We start from the raw sequence: 18,384 nt of genomic DNA on the forward strand, positions 1-18,384 counted from the left end.
GTAGATATAGGTTAGACCCAAAAGAAGAAGAGTTAGACTAGAGCTACAGGAAGGACTAGTAGTAAAGGAAATGTAAAATATTGTGTATGATCAACGTGTTGTCGTTTTTAAAGTTATTAATTAAAATAACATTATGTGGTCCTGACCCGAAGGCCCCTTGGGGCGGCACGTTCTGTTATTGGGTGGCAATGCTTTGTCTCTGTCTTCTGAGTGATCACCCTGTCACACAATCCCAATGGAAACTACACGGGATGCCCATTGCACAGGTGCGATCCACAATTATCACCACGTGGAATCGCGCCCAAGGAAATGACGTGGTGGAGTGCCTGTAGAGGGGAAGCGGTCGCAGATGCTGCAGGAGATCAGTCCAGGCCTTTTTTTTTATGTCAATGAGTTCCAAGGGATTGTAGCATAATGCACCCGGAGGGTCCTACGCTTGATCTAGCATCCTTGCAGAACCTACACCACGAAGACAAGCGAAGAACACTTCAAGCAACTTTCTTTTTTTGAATCCCGTGGAGCGTGCTTCGAAACACCCAAAAAGTGACCAAAAAAGGGGTGCTATCTAAAGGGTCTGTCTCCCGAAGAGACAGGGCCCATCCCTGACCCCCCCAACCCCCAGGCTTCTAACAGGGGAAGAGCACTCGTGTCCACCTGGCCGAAACCAGACGGACCAATTCCTTGTCAGCCGAAGCCGACCACCAAGTACAAGGTTGGGGGCTCCCCCAAAGCGAGACCCCCGATTCAGGGGAGGCAGGAACCTGAGTACCACACTTGCTCCCCCTAGACTTCAGGGTAGGCCCGAAGAGCCCCATCCTGTGGAGTGAACAACACATAAAAAAGCGAAAGGTGCACATACAGTGAGAAAAAATCATTCAGAGTGCCGGTGTACCAGACAAAGGCTAGGCCTTGCGGCCCGGTAAAAAAAATTACCCCTGGTCTCAGTCAAAAGGCCTGAGCCCAAGAGGTGATGTGCAACAAAAGCAAAGGTGTCAAAGTGCCTTTCACACCAGTGACTTCGGAGTGACAAGACAGGGACTTCCTGTGTGAACTCCACTGACAATAACTGAGATTGCCACCTTGTGGAGAATATGAGGACCATGAGAAAGAGAGAGGAGAGACAGCCAGAAGAGAGCCAGGAGGATAACTGAGGAGAGCCCAGAGAGAGCGATGAGAGACAGCCAGAAGAAAGAGGAGAGAGACAGCCAGAAGAAAGAGAGGAGAGACAGCCAGAAGAGAGCCAGGAGGATGACTGAGGAGAGCCCAGAGAGAGCGATGAGAGACAGCCAGAAGAAAGAGGAGAGACAGCCAGAAGAAAGAGAGGAGAGACAGCCAGAAGGATGAATGAGGAGAGCCCAGAGAGAGCGAGGGGAGACAGGCACAGGATGCTACGCATGATATGCAAAACCAATGAGAAGCTTCACATTTTGTGGTCTGTGGTGGGTGCGCAGAAACCTAATCACCATAGTGCACGAGGATGTGTCTCATGGTCCATCTCCCCAAGAGATAATAATGCACGAGGGTGTGTCTCATGGTCCATCTCCCCAAGAGGTAATAGTGCACGAAGGTGTGTCTCATGGTCCATCTCCCCAAGAGATAATAGTGCACGAGGGTGTGTCTCATGGTCCAACACCCCAAGAGATAATAGTGCACGAGGGTGTGTCTCATGGTCCATCTCCCCAAGAGATAATAGTGCACGAGGGTGTGTCTCATGGTCCATCTCACCAAGAGATAATAGTGCACGAGGGTGTGTCTCATGGTCCATCTCACCAAGAGATAATAGTGCACGAGGGTGTGTCTCATGGTCCATCTCCCCAAGAGATAGTGCTCTTTCACTGACCTGACAAGGGCATGACATTCATGTCCACCTAGCTGAAGCCAGGCAAGCCTTTTCCTTTGGGTCAGCCAAAGCCGACCACCGAGTACTAGGTTAGGGGCACTCCCTGTCTTCCCAGCCCCTGAGCAGTCCAGGTAAACCGGTTCGACCATCAGGTATATAGTCTTCTTAAATTGTTTCTCAGCCTAATTGGCTAAGGTCAAGGACTGTAGCCCTTAGGCGACAGGGGGTGTCTCTGCTACCCAGCTAGGATTAATAGGAATCACTTGTATCTATCCAAGCCATTTGGTCCTTTGTGGGGTACCATCTGCTCGGCCTTGCAGGGTCCTCAATTAAATTCAGCTTCACCTACATGCTGCTATTGAGTTAGCGGCTTAACCCCCCCACATAAACAAGACGGCAATCCACAAAAGGCCTTTTTAAGGCCAAATGCTTGGAATCAGACCCCCAATGCCAAGAACCAGTGAGCCAAGGACCCCCCAAAAGCAACTTTCCATATCCCCAGAGACCCTGGCTCCAGCCCAGGCTGCCATTGGGAGATCCCCAACATCTGCCACCCTGCTTCACTCCACTGGAATCCTCCACTATAGGGACTGGCTGCAGACCTCCATGGATGTCACAGACTATCACCTTATGGCTTTAAGGAGGAAGCGGACGTCTGAGAAGATTCCACCCCATTGTCCTTCAATAAAGCTTTGGGCCTGTGATCTCTTCCCTCTCCCCTATCCTACATCACACCTGTATCTTTTTGAAGGTTTCGTGTATATAAGTTGTAATTTGTTGCAGTGCCATTTAGGAAGTGCGTAACCCAAAATGTCTGGCGCTGCACGTCATGGTATTTTGACGTGGACCACTTATTCAGTACGGGGTAAAAGGGGTGTCATGAAAGACGTGGAGGGCCCATGACCGGGGTAAAAGGGGTATCATGAATGACGTGGAGGGCCTCTGACCCTTATCTTCTGCTGCTGTGTGGCTGTAATTTATTTGTGTAAATGTGCTGTATTGCTATGTAGTGCTCTTGTGCTGCGTCGCAGTATAGGGTGGAATCTACCCCCAAAGTATCTTGGTTTTTTAAAATATATTTTATATAATAAAATATATAAAACAGACATTATATATTGTAGACATAAAATAATGTCTATGTGTTAATCAAAAATATAGTCTCCCTAAGTCCAACCTCATTCCTCCTCTACAATCTTATGGGCCATCACCAGGGAAAATGGGTTTGGGGTGAGTCAATGAATATGCAAATTGCTGTGATGAATGCGTTGAAATTATTTGCAAATTAGAAATGTGGATGAGCTCCCATAATGCATTTGAGGTGTAACTATAATCTCCAAACCCAGCCATGGAATATAATCTTATGGGACGTCCCAATCTGGAGAAAACCGGGGTTTGGGAAGGCCTGTCCGCGTGGTGCACTGGCACTTTAGATTATTTTTTTTGATTGAAAAATATACTTTATTAATGTAATAAAATATACAAAAACAAGCTATACAATCGGGGTACATTCTACCTCGTACTGCGACGCAGCGCATAAACACCACAATGCAATACAGCTCAATCACACAATAAATTACATTCGCACTGCGGCGAGATGCCTGACGTGTAGCGCAAGACAAGAGTCCTGAGCCCTCCACGTCATTCATGGCACCGCATTACCCCGTACTGGGTCTGTGGTCCGTAGGATCCACATCAATTACCTTAAATTCAATCAACTTCAATAAAGATCATACGTTTTTTTAATCCCTGTACAACCATCGCAAGACTAAGGTCTTGCGATGGTTGTAGAGTGTATGGCCACGTTAAGGGACGGGGAAAGAGTTCACAGGCCCGAAGCTTTATTGAGGGACAAGAGACACAAAAAGGAGAGAGGGGGGGGGGGGGAGGGGAAATCTTCTCAGACGTCCTCTTCCTCCTTAAAGTCCATGAGGTGATAGTCTCTGAGCAAACTGATGATCAGTCTGCGGCAGTCCTCAGTGGACATTCTCTCCCTCCGGAGGGTGAGTCGCTTCCTTGCGCACCAAATAGCGTCCTTGAAGCAACACATCACCCGCCAGGCGCCTCCGATTTCGTATTATGGCAGCCTGAGTTTATTAGTCAAATCTTTTTTTAAAAGTACAATTGGGCTTTAACAATTAATTTCCTATTGAAACTCTCTCATAAATCTGAGGCGGTGAGACAACCCGGGAAAGGTTGTTGTATGCAAAGTCTCCCCCCCCTAGAGTTGTCATCGGTCTCTTGGTGGTCTGTCTCAGTAGTCTGCTGGCATGGTAACCCGCTTGTGGTTGTCAGACTCGTCTTGGCAGATTTACAGCTCAGAAACCTTTTTTTTTTTGTATTCCAAAGTTTAGTTGGTGACTTGGGCATTTTCTTCATCCACCTCCATCAATCTCCTTTTCACAGAGTTGAGTGAAGTGGTCTTTAGCCTTCATGGTGCAGATTGCCCTTCCAGATACACGTGTATTAATACAGCAATCACTTGAATCTCAGCCTGAGACCAAGCAGAGCCCACTATAGACCCTCACAGCCCATCTGAGACCCCGCAGAGCCCACCATAGACCATGAACAGCCTACCTGAGACCATGCAGACCCCACCACAGCCCACCATAGATCCTGTACAGCCCACTTGAGACCCTGTAAAGCCCACTACAGACCCCGCACAGCCCACCATAGATCCCGCACAGCCCACCTGAGAACCTACACAGCCCGCCATAGATCCCGCACAGCCAACCTGAGACCCCATACAGCCCACCATAGATCCTGTACAGCCCACCTGAGACCCTGTAAAGCCCATTACAGACCTCGCACAGCCCACCATAGATCCCGCACAGCCCACCATAGATCCTGCACAGCCAAACTGAGACCCCATACAGCCCACCATAGATCCTGCACAGCCCACATGAAACTCTGAGCTCACTATAGACCCTTACAGCCCATCTGAGACCCCGCAGAGCCCACCATAGATCCTGAACAACCCTGTAAAGCCCACTACAGACCCTGCACAGCCCACCATAGACCCCGCACAGCCAAGCTGAGACCCCATACAGCCCACCATAGATCCTACACAGCCCACCTGAAACTCTGAGGTGGGCAGTGCAGGATCTATGGTGGGCAGTGCAGAGTCCCTTTCCCTGCTCACATGTGCTGCTCCGCTTACCTGCAGCTCCCCAGCCTGGGACATCCCACCATCAGATCGTGGGGTATGGGCAGCCCTGAGCCGCCCCCGCAGCTTCTCCTTCACCTCCGCTCGCTGGGCCACATCTCACTGGGCCCCCGACACTGCCTTCTCCTCCACCCAGTAGCTCTCTCAGGCAAATTAGGCAGCCGAGAGGCCCCCTGAGCAGCCACCTAATTTGCCAGATTCTGAGTGGCCCAGCTTTCTCAACGGTCACCCGACCAGCTTTCTGAATTGAGAAAGCTGGTTGGATGACCAGTGAAATGTCTTCAAGAAAAATACAGCAAGTCCAGTTGCCTTGACTTATTTTTTACAGATATTATTAGATTCCAGACATGAGGAGGGCCCCGCCCTGTGTGAGTTGTGAGAAACAAGAGCTGAGTTCCCTGTAAAACATTTCCCGTATTAGGAACATGAAAAGGGCTCCTCCCCGGTGTGAGTTTTCATGTGATTATCAAGAATGGAACTCTCAGTTAAGCATTTCCCAGACTCGGAATATGAACTCTGACCCTTCACCGTGTGAGTTTTCATGTGATAAGAAAGACTCTTCTGTACGGCAAAACTTTTTCCACATTCCGAACATGAATAGGGCTTCACCCCCGCGTGAATCCGCTTGTGAGTAGCAAGTCCTTTAAAGTCAACAAAACATCTCCCGCATTCGGAACATGAATACGGCTTCTCCCCTTTGTGGAGCTTCTTGTGATTAATAAGACCTGTACTCCTGGTGAAACATTTCCCGCATTCCGAACATGGGTACGGCTTCTCCCCGGTGTGAGTTCTCTGGTGCTTAACAAGGGCGGTCCTCCTAGCAAAACATCGGCCACATTCCGAACACGAATACGGCCTCTCCCCCGTGTGCGTTCTCGTGTGATAAAAAAGGCTTGAGCTCCGGGTAAAACATTTTCCGCATTCCGTACACGAATACGGCTTCTCCGTGCTGTGGATTTTCAGATGTTGGAGAAGAGTGGCGTTGCTTTTAAAAATCTTACCGCAATGGGAACAGGAATACGGCTTCACGTCAATGTGAATCTGTAAGTGGGATCTAAGACTTGACTTTTGGCTGAAGCTTTTGTCGCATTCAGAACACGAATACGGCTTATCTCTAAAATAAGTTATATCTTCATTAATTGAGCACAGTTTCTGAAGAAAACATTTCCCGCACACAGAACATGGCTTCCCCTCTGTGTAGGATCGGTGGTGTACGGTGAGAGTTTCATTCCTGGAAAAAAAAATCCCGCAAATGTAACACGGGAGCTTTTCATCCGCTATTGTAGGATATATATGATGGGTGGCAGGAGGCCAGGGGTCGGGAAAACTCCACCCAAGTGTAGCGGAATCAGATGGCAGATCGGCACTGGGAAGTGTTAGATGAAGATTTGGGGGAATGAGGTTATTTTCCAAAGAACTGGATGGGATATGCTTTAAGGGAACTTCTCCCATGTCCCTCCTGACGTGTTGCCCATCTGGAGGTAATAAAAAAAAATGGGGAATAGGAAATGATAAAGTAGCATTAGGCTGAAATGAGTCTTTAATAATATTCATGAGGATTACATGTTCTACGTGTTTTTAGGACTTCTCACATCTGAATATACACTTTATTGCCAAAGGTATTGGGCCCCTCCCCCTCCAAATCATGTGATTCAGGTGTTCCAATCCCCTCCATGGCACCTCCCTGGCGGTCTGATTATGTCAGTATGTTAGCATGCCAAAATGTGTTGTTGTAGGCCTGTAATTAGGAATAACTCACCTAAATCTGTCCGGACAAGAGTCTAGTAGACATCCCGGGTAGGATAAAGTTTGAAACACGAAATCATAAATTTTAATATAATAAATGAATTACAAATAATTCTACAAAATAATAATAATAAAACATGTAATTTAATAATGTAATCGAACCAAAAACAATGACATCTGTACAAACAAAGGTGCGATATTCCTGGTCACTGTGATACCAGACACTGCATATTGCTTTAGTAAACATCCCGGGTGTGATAAGTTTTGAAACACGGGACAGCACAGAGTCCGACGTCACAATCAGGACAATGGTACCTGGTTTCCTTTCGGATTTTTTTCCCGCTGTCATCGCGCTTCGAGCAACAAACCACGCACATCCTCGTAGGTGCTGCCTTTTTCGCGGTTGGCGGGATGTAGTCCACGAAGTGACGGCCGGTCAGGCGTTCCGGGTTGACAACGCCAACGGCGCGGCGTCCAGATCTATTCACAGCCACTGATGGCGTTTGGTGGCTCAAGAAGATTCGTTCGGCAACTTTCCAGATGAAGTCCGAATGCGTCACAGGCTTGTCGCTTTGCTTTTTGAGCAGGACGTAGGCGTTCCACAAGCACTGCTCAAGGAGATGCCTGAAGATCTTCTTGTAGGACTTCTTTTGCTGTTTCCTCATCGCCGGGTAGAATGTCATGGCTTGGTCGGCTCTGTCGACACCTCCCACGGTGTTATTGTAGTCTATCACTACTTGTGGCTTCACAACGTCTCTCCCACCTTTCGTGCGTACCATAGCAGTGGAGGCGTTATGTACAGTACTCATTAGGCACACGTCTTTCTTGTCGCGCCATCGCAGTGCCATCATTTTGCCTTTCTGCCAGGCAACCGTTTCTCCAGTCTTCAGCTTCTTATTGCCAAACGTTGGCGGCAAGTCGCGCCGGTTAGCCCTAACGCTTCCATAGGCATCTGTTTTGTGTTGCAGAAGAAAGTCATAAAGTTCTGGAGACGTATGGAAGTTGTCGGTTGTTACGCAATAGCCCTGATTCAGCAATGGCTCAATGAGAGAGAGGACGGAAGATGTTGCCATTCCATAGTTGCTGTATTTTGGATTGAATTTGGTTCCTTTTCCCGTGTATATGACGGAATTCCAGATGTAGCCGGTTGACGATTCGCATAGCGTGTAGTATTTGACGTCAAATCGCGCTCTCTTTGATTGCTTGTATTGAACCCAGCTGAGCCTTCCCTTGTAGGCCATTAGACTTTCGTCTACGGTGATGTCTCTTTCTGGCACATAGCTCTGTTGGAAATTCTTCAGAATCATTTGGGATACCTTCCAGATTTTCTTCAGTTTTGGGGCGGGATGAGCGGTTTCATCGAATTCTTCGTTGTTTACGAAGTGTAAAAACTTCATGATGAGGGTAAACCTGTACTCCGACATGACCGTGCCGAAGAATGGAGTGGCCAGTAGTTTATTGGTTGTCCAATACCACTTCTGCAGGGGTTTCCCCACCACTCCCTGAAGTATTATCAGGCCCAGAAATTTCCAGATGTCAACTTTGGTCACCGGTTCCCACTTTCTGCTTCTGGAAAACTTCCCATGCGGGGTAGCTAACCGTTGCTCTGTGTACCGGTTTGTCTCGGTAACTATTTCTTCAATCACCTCATCGGTCAGAAATAGTTGTAGGTATGCCAAGGGGTTGTCCCGTTCAACGTCTACTTTCATACCAGATGCTCCGGTAAATGGGAATCTCGGGGGCGCTGCGTGATCCGTACCACAGTCGATGGAGCACCAAGTTCGCACATCGCTGGACTTGGTCGCAGAATCGTCGCTGTCGTCGCTTTCAGCGTCCGACGACGAATTTCCCCACGAATCGCTATCGCTCAATTCCGCAAGTGATTCCAAATCGCTATCGCTGTTTTCAAGCTGCTCAAACACCGCTTTGGACCTCAGCGGACGCTTTTTGGATGCCATGGACGCTCCCGAGTTATCCAGGCGGAAAGAACGGTCAAAGTGCAGGCAGGGCACCGGACAAAACTCTAGGGACAAAGCTGAGGTGAAATTGGTTTGATACAGTAATGTAATAATACAGGTTACAATGTATTACAATGTATTGTGTGTGTATCTGATGTTTTGACTTTTGAATTTCCTGCCGGATCCGCCCCCCCTGCGACGCCGGATGCCGGCATTGGGTCGGAAGAGACAGCGAGAGGACACAGCGGGGCTCGTAGGGACAAAGTAAGTTGAAATTTCAGTATAATCCCGAGTGTGGCTCTGGGTTACGGCTGTTGGTGCTGAAATTTAACACCGAGCCACACTCAGGAATACCGCCAGGGAGGTTAAGGTTCCATGGCCGAGCAGCTGCATCCAAGCCTTACATCACCAAGTGCAATGCAAAGCGTGGGATGCCGTGGTGTAAAGCACGCCGCCACTGGACTCTAGAGAAGTGGTGACGTGTTCTCTGGAGTGATCAATCACGCTTCTCTGTCTGGCAATCCGATGGGCGTGTCTGGGTTTGGCGGTTGCCAGGAGAACGGTACTTGCCTGACTGCATTGTGCCAAGTGTAAAGTTTGGGGGAGGGAGGATTATGGGGGGTGAGGGGGGTTTCAGGGGTTGGGCTTGGCTCCTTAGTTCCAGTGAAGGGAACTCTTAAGGCATCAGCACAGCAAGACATTTTGGACAATTTCATGCTCCCAACTTTGTGGGAAGAGTTTGGGGACGGCCCCTTCCTGTTCCAACATGACTGCGCACCAGTGCACAAAGCAAGGTCCATAAAGACATGGATGGGGGAGTTTGGGGTGGAGGAACTTGACTGGCCTGCACAGAGTCCTGACCTCAACCCCATAGAACACCTTTGGGATGAATGAGAGTGGAGACTGCGAGCCCGGCCTTCTCCTCCAACATCAGTACCTGACCTCACAAAGGTCCAATATTCCCATAGACACACTCCTAAACCTTGTGGACGCCTTCCCAGAAGAGTTGAAGCTGTTATAGCGGCAAAGGGCGGAGCCAACTCAATACTGAACCCTACGGACTAAGACTGGGATGCCATTAGAGTTCATGTGCATGTAAAGGTCGGCGTCCCAATACTTTTGGCAATATAGTGTATGTAGAAGAGCGGAGAGGGATATTTTCCTACAAGCAGCTTACTTCCTGTGATGTAGGTATGAGCTGAGGTTCCAACCAGACCTGGTCCAAACCTGAGCTACTCTTAACATGAAAGGGATATGATGTCACCCACCCAATCAGCTGCGGGCCGGTAGACATTCCTACTTTACACACAGACACTGAACAGTTATGAAACACATTTGTTTATCCGTTATCGTGATTTAAGAAAAAGAGAGCAAATCTGATCTGGGTTTAGTGTTTATTCCTCACCTGAGCTGATCTCTCGAGGAATTTCCTCCTCCTTACACGACTCGTCACCCTTTATGATCACCTCTTCATTATCTTCGACTTTAATCAAGGTCAGACCGTCACCCTGGATGGGAACCATGATGTACTTTGTAACATTTTCTACAATATGATTTAGGATCAAACACAGTATTTGTTTCGATTAGGATGCTCAGTTCTGTTTACCTGATCCTCCTGAGGGATCTCCTGATGCTCCTGAGGGATCTCCTGATGCTCCAGAGGGATCTCCTGATGCTCCTGAGGGATCTCCTGAGGGATCTCCTGATGTTCCTGAGGGATCTTCTGATGTTCCTGTGTGGAATCCCGGGAATACAGAGGACGGGTCTGAGGGATCTCCTGATGTTCCTGTGTGGAATCCCGGGAATACAGAGGACAGGGACATCTCTCTGGGGTATTTCTGTTCCTGGATCCATCTGTAGGAAACACACACACTGACTGAATACATTGTTTCTATGTCTTTATATCAGAGGATGTGTGTATCTAGGGGGATCCTCAATACTCAAGAAATGAAAGTCTCCTCTTACCCGGTGATGTGAGGGGCGGCCGGTTCTCCATCATGACGTCCTTGTAGAGATCCCGGTGTCCTTCTAGATACTCCCACTCCTCCATGGAGAAATAGACAGAGACATCCTGACACCTTATAGGAACCTGACACACACAATGATACAGTCACCATCCAGACAAATCCCTTGTCTGTTACCAGATAGGTTGTAGAAGTTGGTCACATTCAATGGGACTTGTTCCGTTATGCTAAAGATGTTTTGCCCCTCATCTCAGTAGCTCCCTCAGCTGACTATCTTGGATGAATGGTGAAGTGTCCTAAACTTTATATACAAGTTGAATGTTGACTAAATTCTACAAGCTATACCATAAACTGGATACATGAATACCCTCAGAACGTAATGTCCCAGAATTCCCGGCACCGCTCACCTCTCCCTTTAGCAGCTCAGTGATCCTTCTGGTGATTTCTAGAATCTTCTTGTCATTGTTTATTTCGGATATTAGGGAGTACGTTGGAGGTTCTGTCATGGAGCTCTGCATCTTGCTCCATCTTTGTGTCACGGGAGTCATGTGATCATCAGAAGGCTTCTTCACTATAATACATTCCTGTGTTTTAGGGAAAACAACAGTGTCACCACCCAGAGAAAAATATGTGAGGTGTCATGTGACCTCCCAGAATCCTCCTCACCTCTCCGGTCAGGTCTGTGTATTATTAATAGAGATAAGAGTGATGTCATGTGACCTCCCAGAATCCTCCTCACCTCTCCGGTCAGGTCTGTGTTTTATTAATAGAGATAAGAGTGATGTCATGTGACCTCCCAGAATCCTCGAAAAAAGAAAAGGCTAGTTGCACTCCTTACCGGTATGACCCAGTGATCGGGGAGGGGTGCTCGGAATGACTGCGGATGGCAGTCATTCCGAGAATATCTCCCAGAATCCTCCTCACCTGTCCAGTCAGCAGGTAGATGATCTCCAGGGTGAGGTTTAATATCCTCTCGGTCATGTGACCACCTTCTTTCTCCATCTTCAGGTGATCAGCTTGAGGCGTTTTCTTCGTTTCGGCTGCACAAGGACACAAATATATACAGAGATGACAAGTGCCTATCATTCCCTTAGGATTACAGATATAAGTCTGGACAAGCTGTAAAACATCAGCAGATTTCTTCCCTATATATAATAAAATCGAAGCCTTACAGGAAGCGGAAACAGAGGTGCGTGTAACACTAGGACCTGTGCCAGACTGTCACTCACCAAATCCCCTGAGATCCAAGACCGCAGTGCCTCAGATCTCACACTGCAGATGGGCTTGATGCAAATGCAGTTCGCCCAAGGACTTCCAAAACTGTCAGTAACACACCTCCCCCCAGGTCCATCTAATCAGATGTGGCCAGGGGCATTCCCTGACCCATTGTTACATGTAGCTGTGGGACGGGATATGCCCTGGACGTCCCCGATTGGGACAGGAGGGGGGTGTCGGGTGACGGTTTTGCAAACTGGGCCCCCATCACTATTCTTTAGGCTCAGGAGTGCCTAGGCACACTCACACATAGCTAAGCTTCACTTTCAGTTCAGTCCTACTTGAATTCATGGTAGTTTGATCACATGACCTTATTGTCATGTAAAAAAAAATACATTCATTATATATTGATGATGATGATGGAGCTGCCGAATGTAGTAGAACCAGTGGGACAATTGGTTCTTATGGAAGGCTGACCTGCGAAACAATAAGTATTGGGTCCAGCACCCCACCTCTACATTGACCCAGATTTGATATTTGCCTGAAATTCAGCTCTTCTACTTTATCCCGGACACGTGACCCAACAACTCACAGATCCCCCCCTCCCCTCCTTTCTATAGAAATTGCAAATAAGAATGAATAAGAAGCCGATATTACCTCCTGCTCGCTGAGCACACACACACACACACACACACGGCTGCAGGAAATTTCTTTCACACATAAGAAACTCCTCTCGCCGCCTCTCCCGGGCTACGACAAAATGGCCGCCACCCTTCCGGAACTGAGCACACTTCCTACTCTCACATGGGAGATGGTCGCCCTCTAGTGGTGGCTCTTGGCTTCATACTGGGTCCTGGGATGAATGGCTCAGGAGCTATTGTAGATGTAGAAGAGATAGTCGCCTGCACCTCAAGGTGGCTCATACTTGTGTTGCCATGTGTATCTGGCGTCAATAAAAGGACGTTTTGATGCATGGAACCTTTTGGGGTGTGTGCGGGTGACTATCCCCTCCACGTTTGAACTTGTGTGGCACCAGCCGCACGTCATCCCAGCACCCTACTACATACTACCGTGGGATTCCGGTCTGGTGTGCGATGGGATGTCCGTATACTGTTGTAGAGACTATACAATGGATGGCGCTACGAGCGCGAGAGATCAGAGAACGCTACATTGTATTTCCCGCCATCTGTAAATGTCTGGCCTTCTGGGAGATTGCCTAGTCCAAGGATAGGCAACCTCGGCCTTCCCGCTTTCGTCTGACTACAAGTCCCATGAGGCACTGCAAGACTCTGGCTACCACAGGCATGACTCCCAGAGGCAGCAGCATGATGGGAGTTGTAGTTTCGTCACAGCTGGAGTGCCTAGTCGCTTGGTGTCGCAATGGCGTACAGGTGAAAGGCTCCAAATCATTCCAACCGCAATCAGTGGATCGTGGGGGCCGTGCCCGGGCTCCTGCAGACTATTCCCCCAACCTACTGAGGTACGGACCTTCAGTTACGGGGCTGGAGGAGGTTATCAATGGACTACAACCGCCGTGACATCACTGGGGCGGGGGGGAAATCGGACTTTTAGAGGGTTATTCACAAAGCTGCCGAAGGCAACCGAGCCAAACGTCGTTCGGCTATTGACTCCGGCTGATTTCAGACGTACATGGGCTGCCCTCGGTCACATGTGCGTTCTCAGCATGTTCGGTTGAGCCGAAGCGCAGAAGGACTTTGACTCCGCCGATCCAACGTCTGGATTGGCTGAGCCGAAGCTACGGCAGCTCACTCGCTGCCATTCGCCCCTTTTCACGTAGGCAGTGAGTATCCGAATGGCGCCGAGCGGCATTCAACTCGGCTATTCTGCTCGGTACCTCCCTGGTGCCGAGCAGAATAGAAAATCAATGAAAAAAAGTTTAAAAAAAAAAAAGATTTTTAAAATGTAAATAAAGTTAAATAAATTTTAAAAAAAACTATGCGAGCAGTGAAAGCTAGCTCCGCCCAACTGTTTCCTATTGGCCGGCACTTGCTAGAGTCTTCTAGCAGATCCCGGCCAATGAATAACAAGTGGCTCTTCCCAGTTATTGTTTCATGGCAGATTATCGTCCCCAGGTCATTTGGGGGAGCTGATCTGTCATTACAACTGGGCGGAGCCAGCCGTGAGTTCACGGCTGGCTCCGCCCAGCTGTCATTTGCGGAGCGAAAGGCAGGCCGTTCGCCCCGCTTCGGCTCAGTCGAGCCAAAGCAAATGCCTTCAGCTCAGCTGGGTGTTGATCCTTTCCCTTGCAGGGTGCTATGGAGCCACCCTTGTGTGTGCCAGTAATCTGGGTGTGGCTCCTTTCCCTTGCAGGGTGCTATGGAGCCACCCTTGTGTGTGCCAGTAATCTGGGTGTGGCTCCTTTCCCTTGCAGGGTCCTACGGAGCCACCCTTGTGTGTGCTAGTAATCCATTTGTGGCTCCTTTCCCTTGCAGGGTGCTATGGAGCCACCCTTGTGTGTGCCAGTAATCTGGGTGTGGCTCCTTTCCCTTGCAGGGTGCTATGGAGCCACCCTTGTGTGTGCAGATTCCGGTCTGGTGTGCGATGGGATGTCCGTATACTGTTGTAGAGACTATACAATGGATGGCGCTACGAGCGCGAGAGATCAGAGAACGCTACATTGTATTTCCCGCCATCTGTAAATGTCTGGCCTTCTGGGAGATTGCCTAGTCCAAGGATAGGCAACCTCGGCCTTCCCGCTTTCGTCTGACTACAAGTCCCATGAGGCACTGCAAGACTCTGGCTACCACAGGCATGACTCCCAGAGGCAGCAGCATGATGGGAGTTGTAGTTTCGTCACAGCTGGAGTGCCTAGTCGCTTGGTGTCGCAATGGCGTACAGGTGAAAGGCTCCAAATCATTCCAACCGCAATCAGTGGATCGTGGGGGCCGTGCCCGGGCTCCTGCAGACTATTCCCCCAACCTACTGAGGTACGGACCTTCAGTTACGGGGCTGGAGGAGGTTATCAATGGACTACAACCGCCGTGACATCACTGGGGCGGGGGGGAAATCGGACTTTTAGAGGGTTATTCACAAAGCTGCCGAAGGCAACCGAGCCAAACGTCGTTCGGCTATTGACTCCGGCTGATTTCAGACGTACATGGGCTGCCCTCGGTCACATGTGCGTTCTCAGCATGTTCGGTTGAGCCGAAGCGCAGAAGGACTTTGACTCCGCCGATCCAACGTCTGGATTGGCTGAGCCGAAGCTACGGCAGCTCACTCGCTGCCATTCGCCCCTTTTCACGTAGGCAGTGAGTATCCGAATGGCGCCGAGCGGCATTCAACTCGGCTATTCTGCTCGGTACCTCCCTGGTGCCGAGCAGAATAGAAAATCAATGAAAAAAAGTTTAAAAAAAAAAAAGATTTTTAAAATGTAAATAAAGTTAAATAAATTTTAAAAAAAACTATGCGAGCAGTGAAAGCTAGCTCCGCCCAACTGTTTCCTATTGGCCGGCACTTGCTAGAGTCTTCTAGCAGATCCCGGCCAATGAATAACAAGTGGCTCTTCCCAGTTATTGTTTCATGGCAGATTATCGTCCCCAGGTCATTTGGGGGAGCTGATCTGTCATTACAACTGGGCGGAGCCAGCCGTGAGTTCACGGCTGGCTCCGCCCAGCTGTCATTTGCGGAGCGAAAGGCAGGCCGTTCGCCCCGCTTCGGCTCAGTCGAGCCAAAGCAAATGCCTTCAGCTCAGCTGGGTGTTGATCCTTTCCCTTGCAGGGTGCTATGGAGCCACCCTTGTGTGTGCCAGTAATCTGGGTGTGGCTCCTTTCCCTTGCAGGGTGCTATGGAGCCACCCTTGTGTGTGCCAGTAATCTGGGTGTGGCTCCTTTCCCTTGCAGGGTCCTACGGAGCCACCCTTGTGTGTGCTAGTAATCCATTTGTGGCTCCTTTCCCTTGCAGGGTGCTATGGAGCCACCCTTGTGTGTGCCAGTAATCTGGGTGTGGCTCCTTTCCCTTGCAGGGTGCTATGGAGCCACCCTTGTGTGTGCCATTAAGCTGTGTGCGTCTCCACCAAGTCCAGGTAATTTCAAATGCTTTTTTTAATATAACATACATGTAATGTTCAACAAGAATACGGCTTCTCCCCCTTGTGAGTACTCTTATGATAAGCAAGAGATGATCGTGCAGTAAAACATTTCCCGCATTCCAAACACGAATACGGCTTCTCCCCGGTGTGAATCCTCTTGTGATTGACCACCGCTGAACTTGTAGTAAAGCATTTCCCACACTCCGAACACGAATACGGCTTCTCCCCCGTGTGAGACCTCATATGTTTCCCAAGAGCTGAGCTCTCGGTAAAGCGCTTCCCGCACTCCAAACACGAATACGGCTTCTCCCCGCTGTGAGTCCTCTTGTGATAAACCAGAGCCGAGTGCCCGGCGAAACATTTCCCACATTCCGAACACGAATACGGCTTCACCCCGGTGTGAGTCCTGTTGTGCTTATCAAGAGCCGAACTCTCGGCAAAACATTTCCCGCATTCCAAGCACGGAAACGGCTTCTCTCCCGTGTGGCTTCTCTTGTGGATGATCAGAGTGGAACTCTCAGTAAAGCTTTTCCCGCACTCCTCGCATGAATGCGACTTGACCCCGGTGTGCGTTTTCTGATGTCGGAGGAGATGGGTGTTCGTGGTAAAGCATTTGCCGCACTGGGAACAGAAATACGGCTTCTCGCCTGTATGGATCCGGAAGTGGTAAGTAAGATTTGACTTCTGGCTGAAACATTTCCCGCATTCTGGACACCAGTATGGCTTCTCCCCGGTATCGGCTCTTTCTTCATTAATCAAGAACAATTGTACAAAAAAACATTTCCTGCATATAGAACATGGCTTCTGCCCTGAGTAAGATCGGTGGTATATGGTGAGGGTATCTTTGCTGGTAAAGCCTTTCCCACACACATAACACACTCCATGATCTGGATGATAGGTGACAGGAGGTGGGGGATGGGGAGAACTCCCCCCAGGTGTAGAGGGACCAGATGACAGAAGGACTGGATGGAGATTTGAGGTATTGGGTTTTTCTCCTCGTGAACTCCATGTGATGTCCTTCTCCATCTCGATGCGTTGTCCATCTGAAGGAAGTGAGATATGGAAGGGCAATGAGAACCAACAAAAATAAAGACATTGAGCAAAATAAAGGCGGGGCTTTATAATAAGAGCGATGGACATGTCAGGGTATCTCACCCGTCCTCCTCCAGCACGGCTTGTTGCGGTATGTTTGGCGCCCTCTTATGACCAAACCCGCAAACATCATCATTCTGCAACTACCGGTAAAACCTCTGACAACTTCCTGTCTCAGAGCGATGATGCGACACCACCTCACTGTTTAACCTTCAGCTTGTCCATTCAGTCTCCGCCCCTTGCGAGTGTACTTATCCACCAAGGGCTCCGGCTGACTGATCTCCTGCTTCCTGACTCCTCCCATTGTTTCCGTTCATCCTGCTCTCAGTGTTCCCTGACCTGGTCCGGCTGACTACCCGCTTTGGCATCTGCCCCCAAGTGTGTGTGGGGGAGACTGGTCACGTCTCTTGGCTGGTAACACACAATGACATGATGTGAGGAGGAGAGCCGGAGTCTAATAGAGGCAGATGGCTCCTGACTCCCCCCACTAGACACATTCCGTCCCCCCATTACTGTCTACTGACAGAGGAGGGGGGAGAAGAAGAGATTGTTGTAGTCACTGAACAAGGAGAATCTGGGACTCTTCTATGGATTTAGTGTTTATTACTCACCTGTGCTGATCTCTGGAGAACGTTCCTCCTCCTTACACGACTCATCATTCTCAAAGAACGAATCTTTATCTTCAACTTTAACCACAATTAGGCCGTCACCCTGGATAAGATACATTGTTATTTGCAACACGTTCTGCATTCATATTTAAAAACAAACATTACTTTTTGTTAGTTCCATGTACCTGATGTTCCTGAGGGATCTGCTGATGTTCCTGTGTGGAATCCCGGGAATACAGAGGACGGGCCTGAGGGATCTCCTGATGTTCCTGTGTGGAATCCCGGGAATACAGAGGACGGGTCTGAGGGATCTCCTGATGTTCCTGTGTGGAATCCTGGGAATACAGAGGACGGGCCTGAGGGATCTCCTGATGTTCCTGTGTGGAATCCCGGGAATACAGAGGATGGGGACATCTCTCTGGGGTATTTCTGTTCCTGGATCCATCTGTAGGAAACACACACACTGACTGAATACATTGTTTCTATGTCTTTATATCAGAGGATGTGTGTATCTAGGGGGATCCTCAATACTCAGGAAATGAAAGTCTCCTCTTACCCGGTGATGTGAGGGGCGGCCGGTTCTCCATCATGACGTCCTTGTAGAGATCCCGGTGTCCTTCTAGATACTCCCACTCCTCCATGGAGAAATAGACAGAGACATCCTGACACCTTATAGGAACCTGACACACACAATGATACAGTCACCATCCAGACACATCCCTTGTCTGTTCCTGGATCATGTCCCAGAAT

General features: G+C 49.2%; 2 protein-coding genes and 1 long non-coding RNA gene across 3 annotated transcripts; all 3 read right to left on the reverse strand.

Moving 5' to 3' along the window:
• Positions 1–5,420: 5,420 nt before the first annotated feature.
• On the reverse strand, positions 5,421–6,455 carry LOC108796633 (gastrula zinc finger protein XlCGF17.1-like). Its single transcript, XM_018568133.1, has one exon. The coding sequence runs from the start codon at positions 6,453–6,455 to the stop codon at positions 5,421–5,423; it is 1,035 nt and encodes a 344-aa protein (XP_018423635.1).
• A 4,309-nt stretch (positions 6,456–10,764) lies between these two features.
• Positions 10,765–11,625, reverse strand: LOC108796643. The gene is made up of 3 exons (XR_001941823.1): positions 11,596–11,625; positions 11,079–11,255; positions 10,765–10,796 (listed from the first exon to the last, which is right to left on the reverse strand). It is a non-coding gene; the product is annotated as an uncharacterized LOC108796643 (long non-coding RNA).
• Positions 11,626–11,683: 58 nt separating this feature from the next.
• On the reverse strand, positions 11,684–17,752 carry LOC108796634 (gastrula zinc finger protein XlCGF62.1-like). The gene is made up of 3 exons (XM_018568134.1): positions 17,674–17,752; positions 16,152–16,977; positions 11,684–11,711 (listed from the first exon to the last, which is right to left on the reverse strand). Exons 1-3 carry the CDS (start codon positions 17,750–17,752, stop codon positions 11,684–11,686), a joined length of 933 nt encoding a protein of 310 aa, XP_018423636.1.
• Positions 17,753–18,384: the final 632 nt, after the last annotated feature.

Source organism: Nanorana parkeri, unplaced genomic scaffold, assembly GCF_000935625.1.
Source record: "Nanorana parkeri isolate BGI_ZX_2015 unplaced genomic scaffold, ASM93562v1 scaffold1142, whole genome shotgun sequence".
Classification (NCBI taxonomy): domain Eukaryota; kingdom Metazoa; phylum Chordata; class Amphibia; order Anura; family Dicroglossidae; genus Nanorana; species Nanorana parkeri.

What these genes read in the sequence shown, in the direction of transcription:
- LOC108796633 (XM_018568133.1), bottom strand. Translation starts at nt 6,455, where the DNA reads ATGGGAGAAGTTCCCTTAAAGCATATCCCATCCAGTTCTTTGGAAAAT.
- LOC108796634 (XM_018568134.1), bottom strand. Translation starts at nt 17,752, where the DNA reads ATGTATCTTATCCAGGGTGACGGCCTAATTGTGGTTAAAGTTGAAGAT. An exon ending in CTTTGAGAATGATGAGTCGT is followed by an intron (nt 16,978 to 17,673) that starts GTAAGGAGGAGG and finishes CACTTCCTTCAG; the next exon opens with ATGGACAACGCATCGAGATG. An exon ending in TCTCACACGGGGGAGAAGCC is followed by an intron (nt 11,712 to 16,151) that starts GTATTCGTGTTC and finishes GTCCTTGTGCAG; the next exon opens with CCGAAACGAAGAAAACGCCT.